We start from the raw sequence: 13,002 nt of genomic DNA on the forward strand, positions 1-13,002 counted from the left end.
GGTAATTTGGGGCAGTGTGGTAATTCAGCGCGGAGTGGGAGTAGGTGCTGTTTCCCTTTTTCTTCTGTTTTCTTCCTTTGGCTTTGTAACTGGTAATTTACAGGGAGGGATCCAGAGTGCATTCCTGGAAGCAGAGAGAAAACCAGAGAGCACCCTCGGAAGGTCGGTGGTATAAAATCTTACCTCCAGGTTACAGAGGCCTTCATTTTCTGGAGCGGGAGTGAGAGACAGGGAACAGCTTGGGATATTCTGCTATTCTGACTGAGCCGACTGGTGGAGGGGAGGGGGGGTGACTGAAAAGTGACGTCACAGGAAAGTTGTGACATGATTGGCTGGTAGTTAATCTGCACTAAATTTAAAAATTAAACATTGTTATACGAATTAAACTTAATTAATTACTTAATCATACTTCAGAGGGGTATTTAAGCCAGAAACCGGGGAGTACTGTATTTCGCATTTACATTTATAGTAGAAATCTAGTGCTAGGAAATATATAGTTCACGGTAACTTTTTTAAAAATGTATTTTTTAATTTAATTCATTAATTAGTCAACGCAACGTCAATTGGAGGGGTGCAGTAATCTGACTGTGAGATCTGGCACTTCCGAGAGGCTTTCATCGCTCCGGATGGCTTCATCTGCAGAAAGTGCACCCAAATGGGGCTCCACACAGACAGCATGGTTAGGTTGGAGCAGCAGTTTGATGCACTGACGAGCATACAGGTGACGGCAAGCGTCATAGATAGCAATTATATAGATGTGGTGACACCCAAGGTGCAGGTGGAGAGATGAAGTAACAGCCAGAAGGGGCAGGCAGTCCGTGCATGAATCCTTTGTGGTTCACCCCCTCTCAAATATGTATACCGCTCTGGATTCTTTTGGGGGAATAGCTTATCAGGCGAAAACAACAGCAGCCAGAGCAGTGGCACCACGGCTAGGACTGATGTTCAGCAAGGATTGTCAAAGCGCAGAAGAGCAATAGTCAGAGTGGGTGCCATCGTCAGGGGCAGAGATGGGCGCTTCGGTGGACGTGAAAGTGACTCCAGAATGGTATGCTTCCTCCCTGGTGCCAGGGGGCAGGATGTGTCAGAACGGGGAGGGGGCATACTGAAGTGGGAGAGCAAACAGGTATGGGTCGTGGTACATATTGATACTAACAACATAGGCAGGAAGGTGGACGAGGTCCTGCAGCTGCAGTTTAGGGAGCGAGGCAGAAAATTAAAAGACAGGAAGTCAAGGGTTGTAATCTCGGTATTCCACTGAGGTTAGAAATAAAAAGATAGAGCAGCTAAACACGTGGCTGAACAGCTGGCGTAGGAGGGAGGGTTTCATTGATCTGGACCACTGGGAGCTCTTCTGCTGCAGGTGTGACCTGCACAAGAAGGACGTGTTGCATCTAAACTGAAGAGGCATAAATATCCTGGCCGTTAGGTTTGCTAGTGTCACAGGGGAGAGTGTAAACTAGTATGGCTGGGGGTGGGTATCGGATCAATTGGTGAGAACGTGAAAAAATTGACCTAGGAAATACGGCCAGTATCGCTCTGAGGAACAGCAGACAGGGAGATGCTGCTGAAAACAGCGGGACTGGTGACCTGCAGTGCATATATTTTAATGCAAGAAGTATAACAGGTAAGGCAGATGAATTTAGATCTTGGATTAATACGCGTAACTATGATGTTGTTGCCATTAAAGGGATCTGTTTGAGGGAAAGACAGGATTGGCAGCTAAACATTCCAGGATTCAGATGTTACAGGCGGGATAGAGGGGGACGTAAAAGGGGTGGATGAGTTGCGCTACTGTTAGGCAGAATATCGCAGCTGGACAGCTCAGAGGCCATCGAGGCTATAGAAGTAGAGATCATGAATAAGAAGGGTGCAGTCACAATATTGGGCGTTTACTACAGGCCTCCCAAACAGCCAGAAGGAGATAGAGGAACAGATTAAATGAAAATGGCTTATTATCACGAGTAGGCTTCAAATGAAGTAACTGTGAAAAGTTAGGCGCCATTTTCCTGCGCCTGTTCGGGGAGGCTGTTACGAGAATCGAACCGTGCTGCTGGCCTGCTTGGTCTGTTTTCAAAGCCAGCGATTTAGCTGTGTGCTAAACAGCCCCTGATAGGTAGAAAGATTTTGGAAAGGAGTAAATGCAAGAGGATTGTTGTGATGAGACTTTAACTTCCCCAATATTGACTGGGACTTATTTAGTACAAGGGGCTTGGACGGGCCAGAGTTTGCAAAAAGCATCCAAGTTGGTTTCCCAAAACAATATGTAGATAGTCCAACTAGGGAAGGGGCTGTACTGGACCTCGTATTGGGGAATGAACACGGCCAGGTGGTAGATGTTTCAGTAAGAGAGCATTTCGGGAACATTGACCACAATTCAATAAGATTTAAAGTGCAGGTGGACAAGTATAAGATTGGTCCTCGGGTGAATGTGCTAACTTGGGGGAAGGATAATTATAACAATATTACGTGGGAACTGAAAAACCCAGACTGCGGGAGCATGTTTGAGAGCAAATCAACATCTGACATGCAGGAGGGTTTCAAATGTCAGTTGAAAGGAATTCTGGACCGGCATGTTCCTCTGAGGAAGAAGGGTAAATATAGCAAATTTCGGTAACCTTGGATAACGAGAGATATTGTAGGACTCGTCAAAAGCGAAAACGAGGCATTTGTCAGGGCTAGAAAGCTTGGAACAAACGAAAAATATGTGGAATATAAGGAAAGTAGGAAGGAACTTAAGCAAGGAGCCAGGTGGGCGAAAAGGGGTCACGAAATGTCATTGGCAAATAGGGTTAAGGAAAATCACAAGGCTTTTTACACGTAGATAAAAAGCAAGAGGGTAGCCAGTGACAGGGTTTTCCCACTGAAGGACAGCTGAGGGAATCTATGTGTGGAGCCAGAGGAAAATTGCGAGGTATTAATTGAATACTTTGCATCAGTATTCACCAAAGAGAAGGAATTGGTGGACGTTGAGTCTGGTGAAGGGTGTGCAGATATCCTGTGTCATATTGAGATCCGAAAAGGCGAGGTGTTGGGCATCTTCAAAAATATTAAGGTGGATAAGTCCCCAAGGCCTGATGGGATCAACCCCAAAATACTGATCGAGGCAAGAGCGGAAATTGCCGATGCCTTGACAAAAATCTTTGGTTCCTCACTGTCTTTGTGTGATGTCCCAGAGGAATGGAGGATAGCCAATGTTTTTTCTTTGTTTAAGAAGGGTAATAACGATAATCCAGGGAAATACAGTCCGTTGCGCCTTCGGTCACTGGTAGGGAAATTACTGGAGACAAAATCTGCACCCATTTGGAAGCAAGTGGACGTGTTAGCGAGAGGCAGCACGGTTTTGTGAAGGGGAGGTTGTGTCTCACTAACTTGCTTGATTTTTTCGAAGAGGTCACAAAGATGATTGATGCACGTAGGGCAGTGAATGTTCTTTATATGGACTTCTGTAAGGCCTTTGACAAGGTCCCACATGGCAGACTGGTACAAAAGGTGAAGTCACACGGGATAAGGGGTGAGCTGGCACGATGGATACAGTACTGGCTAGGTCACAGAGGTCAGAGAGTAGCAATGGAAGGGTGATTTTCTCATTGGAGAGCTGTGACTAGTGGTGTTCCACAGTGTTCAGTGGAACCTTTGCTGTTCGTAGTATATATAAATGATATGGAGGTAAATGTAACTGTCTGATTAGTAAGTTTGCAGACGACACAAAGGTTGGTAGAATTGCAGATAGCGATGAGGACTGTTAGAGGATACAGCAGGATTTAGATAGTTTGGAGACTTGGGTGGAGAGATGGCAGATGGAATTTAATCCGGAAAAATGTGAGGTAATACATTTTGGAAGGTCTCATACAGGTAGGGAATATACAGTGCGTGGTAGAACCCTCAAGAGTATTGACAGTCAGATAGATCTAGGTGATCTCTAGAGATCTAGGTGTACAGGTCCACAAGTCGCTGAAAGGGGCAACACAGGTGGAGAACGTAGTCAAGAAGTCATCCGGCATTCTTGCCTTTATTGGCCGGGGCATTGAGTCGAAAAATTGGCAAGTCATGTTGCAGCTGTATAGAACCGTAGTTGGCCACGATTGGAGTACAGTGTTCAATTCTGGTCGCCACACTACCAGAAGGATGTGGCGGCTTTTGAGAGTGTGCAGAAGAGATTTACCAGGATGTTGCCTGGTATGGAACAAACATAGAACATAGAGTGCAGAGGGAGGCCATTCGGCCCATCGATTCTGCATCAAGCCTTTAAGTGCGAGGGGCAAGGTTTTGAGGAGATGTCCGAGACAAGTTATTTACATAGAGGGTAGTGGGTGCCTGGAAGTAGCTCCGGAGTGACATAGAAAATTACATGGTGGAAGCAGGGACGATAGTGACGTGTAAGGGGCATCTTGACAAATTCACGAATAGGATGGGAATAGAGGGATACGGACCCAGGAAGTGTAGAAGATTTTAGTTTAGACGGGCAGCATGTTCAGCGCAGTCTTGCAGGGCCGAAGGGCCTGTTCCTGTGCTGGACCTTTCTTTGTTCTTTGTTATTTTCTTCTTTGTTCATTGCTCTTTGTTCTTTGTTCTAATTCTAAATGGAAAACCATTGACTATCGTTTGCTGTTGTTTCAATTGACGGAGACTGATGCAGAGTGAAAGGTGTTGACACTTGACTACAGTATTTGTGACAGTATTATGATATTTTCTGTTCACCGTGAAGTGAGTAAGATTTCTCCTGTGCTATTTTAGATTTCACTAAACGTAATGAGCCATGACGTGGCACTGGGGAGTTTCCTGTCGCCAAAACTGCAAGGTGCAATAGATTGTTTCCAGGCTGTTTCACACCCATGCGTGTGAAGCGAGAATAATATATATCTATTTGTTTTTATTGATATTTTATTGTGCAAAACAAATATAAATATGAACAATCAATTGGAGTTAAACAAGAGAGAATAAGAAGTGAAACGAAAACTATTTACACATAGTTCTGCTTCAACTGTTGCCATCGATACATCGCAGTTTCCCTTTTTTCAATTCCTTCCTTACAGTCTTTGCAGTGGTGATTGAGATCCCTGTGTTCTGCGTCCCAGCGGTAGCCCTTTGTTTTTCTCCCCTTTGGTTCAAGTAGTTGTTGCCCCTGCTCCCTCCACCCACTATGTCTCCTGTTTCTCTTGGTGGCCTGAGTTGAGTTCTTGTTTCATGAACAGTCCCCCCCCCCCCCCTTCCACCCCCTCCCGAATTTCCTTTCTGTGTCATGGGTCTCCCCACTCCCCCCTCCCCCCACCTGATCTTCGGCTTCCTGGTTGTTGGCTACAAACAGGTCTTTGAATAACCGACTGAGTGGCTCCCACTTTTTGTGGAAGCCTTCTTCCGGCCCTTGGGTGGCGAATTTAATTTTCTCCATTTGGAGATATTCCGATAGATCGGACAGACAGTCTTCAGCTTCCCGTGATGCTACTGGCCGCCAGCCGAGCAGGATTCTGTGGGGGGCGATCAGGGAGGCAGCGGCAATGGCGTCCGCTCTCCTACCCATGAAGAGATCTGGCTGTGTTGAGGCGCAAATACTGCCTCTCTCGGGCATGGTTCCACCCTCACTTTCACCACTTCGGACATTGCCTCAAATAAGGCTGTCCAGTTCCCGGGAAGTCTGGGACAAGGCCAGAACATTGGCGCTGATTGGCCGGGCCTCCTTGGCACCGTTCACATCTGTCCTCCACCTCCGGGAAGAACCTACTCATTCGGCTTCTGGTCCCTTGCCAATCTTATCCATCATCGATCCACCTCCTCATCGAGCTGACACTGTCATCCACTTATCCATGTCAACCACCTGTTGCAGTCAGATGCTCACCCGCAGAACCTACTGGCTACCTCAACCACTCACTCACTCATCAAAAAATACCTACTATTCACTCACGTCTACAAACCCTCATGGACTCCTAAACCGCTCATCCACTGACTTGGCCCTTTTTAATAGAGACGGTACTGCAAGCAAATGTGGGCGATTGTATTCCTTCTGTTGAATTTCTTTAATTCAGTGGACCAACCTTGGGGAGTTTCATGTACCGAATATAAAGGTATGTCTCCATTAAAGAGCCATGGACCTAAAGCGTCAATGACAAGGTGATAAAATACGAAATAAGGCAATAAACAGTATGGGCCCCAGTAAGGCCAATATATTTTCTTCTTCACTTCAAGCAGAGCTTCAAGTTATTTACCGTTAATACATACGCTGTTTGCTCATTTTCCTGCGCTGCTATAGTAACTGCGACTGACGACGATATAGTGTTTCTTCTTCTTTAAAGACACAGTTGAAGATCGCTTGCAAGCCCGATACTGGTGTGATAACAAATACAGAACAGTGAATACGCCCGGGTCAGCTTACTTCCAATGTAAGACCATGAGATGTGCAGGATAGATTGATTGGTGATGCTAAATAATTGCCCCGTACTGTCCAAAGATGTGAGTTTCGGTGACGTTATGACCTTCTGTGGATAGGACGGGAGTGAACATAGAACATAAGGTTCAGAAGGAGGCCATTTGGCCCATCCAGGCTGCACCGACCAACGGAAGTCTTCACTTCCACCCTCTCCCCGTAACCCAATAACCCCTCCTAAACCTTTTGGACAGTAAGGGCAATTGAGCATGGCCAATCCACTTAATCTGCACGTCTTTGGACTATGGGAGGAAATGGGTGCACCCGGAGGAAACCGCACAGATACGGAGAGAGCGTGCAGACTCCGTAGAGACAGTGACTCGGCGGGGAATCGAACCTGGGACCCTGGCGCTGTGAAACCACAGTGCTAACCACTAGTGCTACCACGCTGCCCTAAGAGTGAGTCTACGTAGGGTGTTCTTTCTGGGGGTTACTGCAAAATCGATTGGCCGATTGGTCTCCTTCTGCTCTGTCGGCATTCTAAAATATGGATTTCATTTATTAAATTTATTCTTGATTTATTTGCACCGTTCTTCAAGTTCACCTGCTCGGTTCTGCTTTCCTCGCCAGTATCCCTCCTTCAATCAGAGGTAATTTATTCAAATTTCAGTCGTGGATTGGGAAACTCACAAAATAATGTATTTTTGCTGATTCTATCACTGTTGCAAAGCCATATATTCAGATAGATAAGAGGCAATCCCGAAATTGAATGCAGGCAAAAGGAAGATGCAAACACAGTCTTCCAAATGGGCATCGAATTGGAGGATAAGGCATTGGTCCTGACTGGGTCTGGATTAGAAAGAACCATTCCCTCAATGTTGAAGCTCCTGTTACACAGGTAGCAATCCAACAGCATCGCAGCATTCGACGATGGCAGTAAGGCACAGTGGTCAGCACTGCTGCTTCACAGTACCAGGGACCCGGTTCAATTTAGCCCTTGATTGACTGCATGGGATTTGCACATTCTCCCTCTGTCTGCGTGGATTTACTTTGGTTGCTCTTGTTTCCTCCCACTTTCCATAGATGTGCAGGTTCGGTGGAGTTACAGGGATAGGGCGGAGGCATGTCCAAGGCATGATACTCTCTCCGAGGTGCAGACTCAATGGTTAAATAGCCTGGTCCAGCACTGGGCGGGTTCTACGATTTTAAGAACATTGATGCATCATATGTTACAACATACACTCTCCAACCATTAGACTTGGGGAATAATCTTTCGAGTTTAATCCATGATTTATTGTCTGTTTTCCGACTTTGCTTTGCAGTTAATTTGACGGCGATCGTGGTATTATCCAAAGGAAAGTGTGGTCTCTCCGTGTGCATCACTCGCTATCTCGTGGCCATGGCAGTGGCTGATCTTCTGGTTGTAATTAATGAGGTTATATTATATCGGATCAGTTATTATTATTTCCAGGGCTCTTTCCTTGACATTACTCCTCTGTGCAGTGTCATTGTGGTCATGAGCCATATATCTACAAACACGTCAGTTTGGTTAACAGTCGCTTTCACCTTCGATCGATTTGTTGCCATTTGTTGCCAGCAGTTGAAAACAAAATATTGCAAAGAGAAAACTGCATCGGTGGTGATTGTGACAATCTGTCTTTGCTTCTGTTTGAAAAGCATACCCTTCTACTTTACTTTAGAACCTGGTAGGGTAATTGACAATGTACCGTGGGATTGCTTAACAAAAGGCAACTATTTCACTGACCTCGGTTGGGTGATATTTGACTGGTGTGACTCCGTCCTAACCCCGGTACTCCCACTCGTTTTAATTTTATTGTTCAACTTTTTGACGATCAGACATATTTTGGTGACCAGTCGAGTCCGTAAGGCCTTGAGGCATCAGAGCCATGGCGAGAACCGCAGTGACCCAGAGATGGAGAGCAGAAGGAAGTCACTGATCTTGTTATTTGCTGTTTCAGGCAGTTTCACACTTTTGTGGTTGACAACCTTTTCAGAATTCTTATATTATAACATTTCAGGTGCTAATTATGAAGATTACACTGACTTACTGGTTGTATTTGAACAAGTCGGATACATGCTGCAGGTTTCAAGTTCCTCCACAAACACTTTCATTTATGGGGTGACTAATACCAAATTCAGGGAGCAATTGAAGATGCTGGTAAAGTACCCCTTGAACCAGCTGACAAGCAGGAAGGAGAACTGAGGTCAGACAAGGAACTCGATTTGTTCAGTTCATCATCTGTCCAGAGATTTGCATAATTTGAACGAGAGCAGGAATCGTTCTAGATCTCAAACTCCATTTATGTGCACCAATTACTTGTTCGGTGCGATTATTTGGTTAATGAATCCGCCATTTGTTTTGAAGGACAGGGCTTGAAATTCGGTCACATTCCAGATGGCCGTTCGGGTAAAAAAAATCTGTTCAGCATCTCTACGTAGCAACCAGTGTAGAGCTTCTAGAGAAAAACCTGATCGAATGGATAGATAGTCTGAATTGAGCTGTGCCACAAAAGCTGTGGAAAACATTTTTTTCAGAAATGTTGGTTCAATATTTTTTTTAAAACGCACTCACTCTCCGTCACTCTGCACCCTCTGTTCCTCTCGATTTCTCTGGATTACAAACTTGAGTTGAACACCATGTGCATTGCCCTCAGCCTTTCACTACACATTTCTGTTTAGCAACATTCGTGACCTCAGAGTCTTGATCCAACATTCAACGACTAACATATCAATCATCCACTCCAAAGCCGCTATTTCGTATTATTTTTTTTCCGATCTATAAACACAGTCATATCTCAACGAAAAGTCCAGTGAATTGAAGGTGAACTGAGAGTTTATCATTCCCTGGACAGTGTCCAAGGTTCATTTCGTGTCGCCCTGAGAGTGAACTGAGACCTGTGTTTAACACCAACTGCACCATGATGTCCCTCATGTTTCACATTTCCAGGAAGACGGAGTCAGTTCCTCAGTTTCACATTTCCATGAAGAGGGAGCACAAAGAACAAAGAACAAAGAAACGTATAGCACAGGCCCTTCGTCCCTCCAAGCCTGTGCCGACCAAGCTGCCCGTCAAAACGAAAATGTTCTACACTTCCGGGGTCCGTATTCCTCTATTCCCATCCTATTCATGTATTTGTCAAAATGCCCCTTAAATGTCACTATGGTCCCTGCTTCCACCACCTCCTCCAGCAGCGAGTTCCAGGCACCCACAACATTCTGTGTAAAAACACAATCGAAACATTGCCCCTCGCACCTTAAACCGATGCCCCCTAGTAATTGACCCCTCTACCCTTGGAAAAAGCCTCTGACTATCGATTCTGTCTATGACCCTAATAATTTTGTCGACCTCTATCAGGTCGCCCTTCAACCTCCGTTGTTCCAGTGAGAACAAACCGGGTTTATTCAACCGCTCCTCATAGCGAATACCCTCCATACCAGGCAACATCCTGGTAAATCTGTTCTGCACCCTCTCTAAAGCCTCCACATCCTTCTGGTAGTGTGGCGACCAGAATTGAACACTACACTCCAAGTGTGGACTAACTAAGGTTCTATACAGCTGCAACGTGACTTGTCAATTCTTATACTTAATGCCCCGACCAATGAAGGCAAGCATGCCGTATGCCTTCTCGACTACGTTCTCCACCTGTGTTGCCCCTTTCAGTAATCTATGGACCTGTACACCTAGATCTATCTTACTGTCAGTACGCTTGAATGGTTCAACCATTCACTTATCTTCCATACCTGTATTAGACCTTCCAAAATGCATCACCTCACATTTGTCCGAATTAAACTCCATCTGCCATCTCGCTGCCCAAGGCTCCAAACGATCTAAATCCTGCTTTGGCCTCTGACAGTCCTCATCGCTATCCACAATTCCACCAACCTTTGTGTCGTACGCAAACTTACTGATCAGACCAGTTACATTTTCCTCCAAATCATTTATGTATACCACGAACAGCAAAGGTCCGAGCACTGATCCCTGCAGAATTCCACTAGTCACAGCCCTCCAATCAGAAAAGCACTCTTCAATTGCTACTCTCTGCCATCTGTAACCTAGCCAGTTCTGTATCTATCTTGCCAGTTCGCCCCGATCCCATGTGACTTCACCTTCTGTACCAGTCTGCCATGAAGGAACTTGTCAAAGACCTTACTGAAGTCCATATAGACAACATCCACTGCCCTACATGCATCAATCATCGTTGTGACATCTCCGAAAAGCTGTCACGTTAGTGAGACACGACCTCCCCGCAAACAACCGCGCAACCTCAAACAAACCATTGCTTGCAGCAAACTTCCCAGCTTTCACAACAGCGGACACAACACCACACAACACTGCAATGGCACTCTCTGCAAGACGTGCCAGATCATTGGCATGGGTACTACCATTACACGTGAGAACACCTCCCACCATGTACGCAGAACATACTAGTGCGACTCGGCCAACGTTGTCTACCTCATATGCTGCAGGAAAAGATGTCCCGAAGCATGGTACATTGGCGAGGCCATGCAGACGCTGCAACAATGGATTAATGAACGTCGCGCGACAATCGTCAGACGGGAATGTTCCTTTCCAATCCCAAATTTCACTCCCAGTGGCAAATTAGTTTATGATATTATATTTACGGTTGTATTTTCTCCCGGAGCGAACTCTTCCTTCAGATATTAAATCAAATTTATTTTTTGCAAGTTAACATTGATAGCAGCTGGTTGACAGAATGTGTCAAGGGAGAGAGGGTAACGATTATGTACCTGGACTGGTCAGTGAGAACCCCCAGGGTCCAAATACTGGGCCTGTGTCCCAGGGCTCCCAAAGACAGCAGAGGTTGGTTCACACGGAGAGTGTGTTTATAAAACTGACACATACTGAAAAAAAAACATACATTCACCCACATACACAAAGACACAAGTTGGCAGATTGAACAGGCTGTGCTGAAGGGTGAGGTCGTTTATTTTGGTATTGCGAATTTAAAAAAGCAGAATCTCATTGAAACAGCCACAGGACCCCGGAATGTTGATGTTTCACAGATAGCTCGCTGTAATTGTCCAACAGATGCAAGGGGCAGCTTTGAATGTGGAAGGGCAGCACGGTAGCATTGTGGATAGCACAATGGCTTCACAGCTCCAGGGTTCCAGGTTCGATTCCGGCTTGGGTCACTGTCTGTGCGGAGTCTGCACATCCTCCCCGTGTGTGCGTGGGTTTCCTCCGGATGCTCCGGTTTCCTCCCACAATCCAAAGATGTGCAGGTTAGGTGGATTGGCCATGATAAATTGCCCTTAGTGTCCAAAATTGCCCGTAGTGTTGGGTGGGGTTACTGGGTTATTGGGATAGGGTGGAGGTGTTGAACTTGGGTAGGGTGCTCTTTCCAAGAGCCGGTGCAGACTCGATGGGCCGAATGGCCTCCTTCTGCACTGTAAATTCTATGATCTATGAAGCTTTCAGGTGAACTCCTAGTGTAAGGGGTTTGAAGCACAATGATAAGGAGTGGGCCATGTTAAGGAGCTCTTCCGGAGGGTCGGGGCGGATTTGATGGGCTGGATGGTCTCCTTCTGCACTGCAAGGATTCTATGGGTAGCTTAATTCTAATCAACTCGTACTTGATCCTTCGGAACTGCAAAGGACGAGGATGAGAGGGCGAAAAATTGCAGTTGAATCCTAAGATCAATCACGATCAGATTGCAAGGAGGAAAAGGCTGGATGGGCTGAAGGGACTCATCCTGTTTCTTCTGTCCTCATGAGATCGCATCCCGGGTATTAGGCACGGTTTTGGTCTCTCTTCCAGGCAAAGGACAATCTTATACTTGGTACAGCAGTGGTAAGCGGAGGTATCTGGAAGGGCCTGAGAGTTGGCACTCAGCCTCTGTGAGGAAGAGGTCAGTACACCGGGCAATAATGGCACCACCCTTGTGAGCAGCTTAGATCAACAGATCAGCGTTGGATATTAGGGGAGGAGTGGAGCAAGTTCAGTGGGTGACAGGATAGAGTGGGTTAGAGGGACAGAGAAATTGAGACCGCCGGTGTCATACTGACAGATCTCAATGAAAAGATCAAGAGCAGATAGGAGGCCAAAGGATGGGTCCAGGTAGAGGGAAATTACTGGAGGCGGATGGATTGCAAACACAAATATTCATAAACAAGACAGTGACAAGCAGCAGAGACACTATTATCGATTCAGTAATCATCATCAGGATATTACCAAAGAATTGAAAAGCAGCAGTCGTTTTTTGTTATTCTTGAATTTAAAACAATTCCAGAAAACAATCTCCCAGTTAGAACAGAGAGCCGCTCACACACAGAATTACACTACTTAAATAGTGACAGTCACTTACCAGGAACACGATCAATAGCAACGATTGGGTAGAATACTTTCTCAGTAATATCAATTGGAAGATGCATTTTCAATGTGATGTGTCCTTCCTGCTGTTGGCAGTCTCTGTGTCTTAAACTCTGAGGTTATATATTCCCAAAGTCTTTAATTTAGAACGTGAGGAACCACGTCTAGAATATTGAGGTTGCAAAATCGTTTAACTTATTTTTCGAAAGATATGAACACACATATTACGACATTGTGTTCTGTGAAAGAAAATATATTTTTTTGAGTGAGTGACCACTTTCCAAACAC

The 13,002-nt window shown here is 45.6% G+C and overlaps 1 protein-coding gene across 1 annotated transcript; it reads left to right on the forward strand.

Moving 5' to 3' along the window:
* Nucleotides 1-7,760: 7,760 nt before the first annotated feature.
* Nucleotides 7,761-8,585, forward strand: LOC119958281 (probable G-protein coupled receptor 139). Its single transcript, XM_038786713.1, has one exon. It carries the CDS (start codon nucleotides 7,761-7,763, stop codon nucleotides 8,583-8,585), a length of 825 nt encoding a protein of 274 aa, XP_038642641.1.
* Nucleotides 8,586-13,002: the final 4,417 nt, after the last annotated feature.

Source organism: Scyliorhinus canicula, chromosome 29 (assembly GCF_902713615.1).
Source record: "Scyliorhinus canicula chromosome 29, sScyCan1.1, whole genome shotgun sequence".
Classification (NCBI taxonomy): domain Eukaryota; kingdom Metazoa; phylum Chordata; class Chondrichthyes; order Carcharhiniformes; family Scyliorhinidae; genus Scyliorhinus; species Scyliorhinus canicula.

Coding starts and splice junctions, on each gene's coding strand:
- LOC119958281 (XM_038786713.1), top strand. CDS start 7,761: ATGGCAGTGGCTGATCTTCTGGTTGTAATTAATGAGGTTATATTATAT.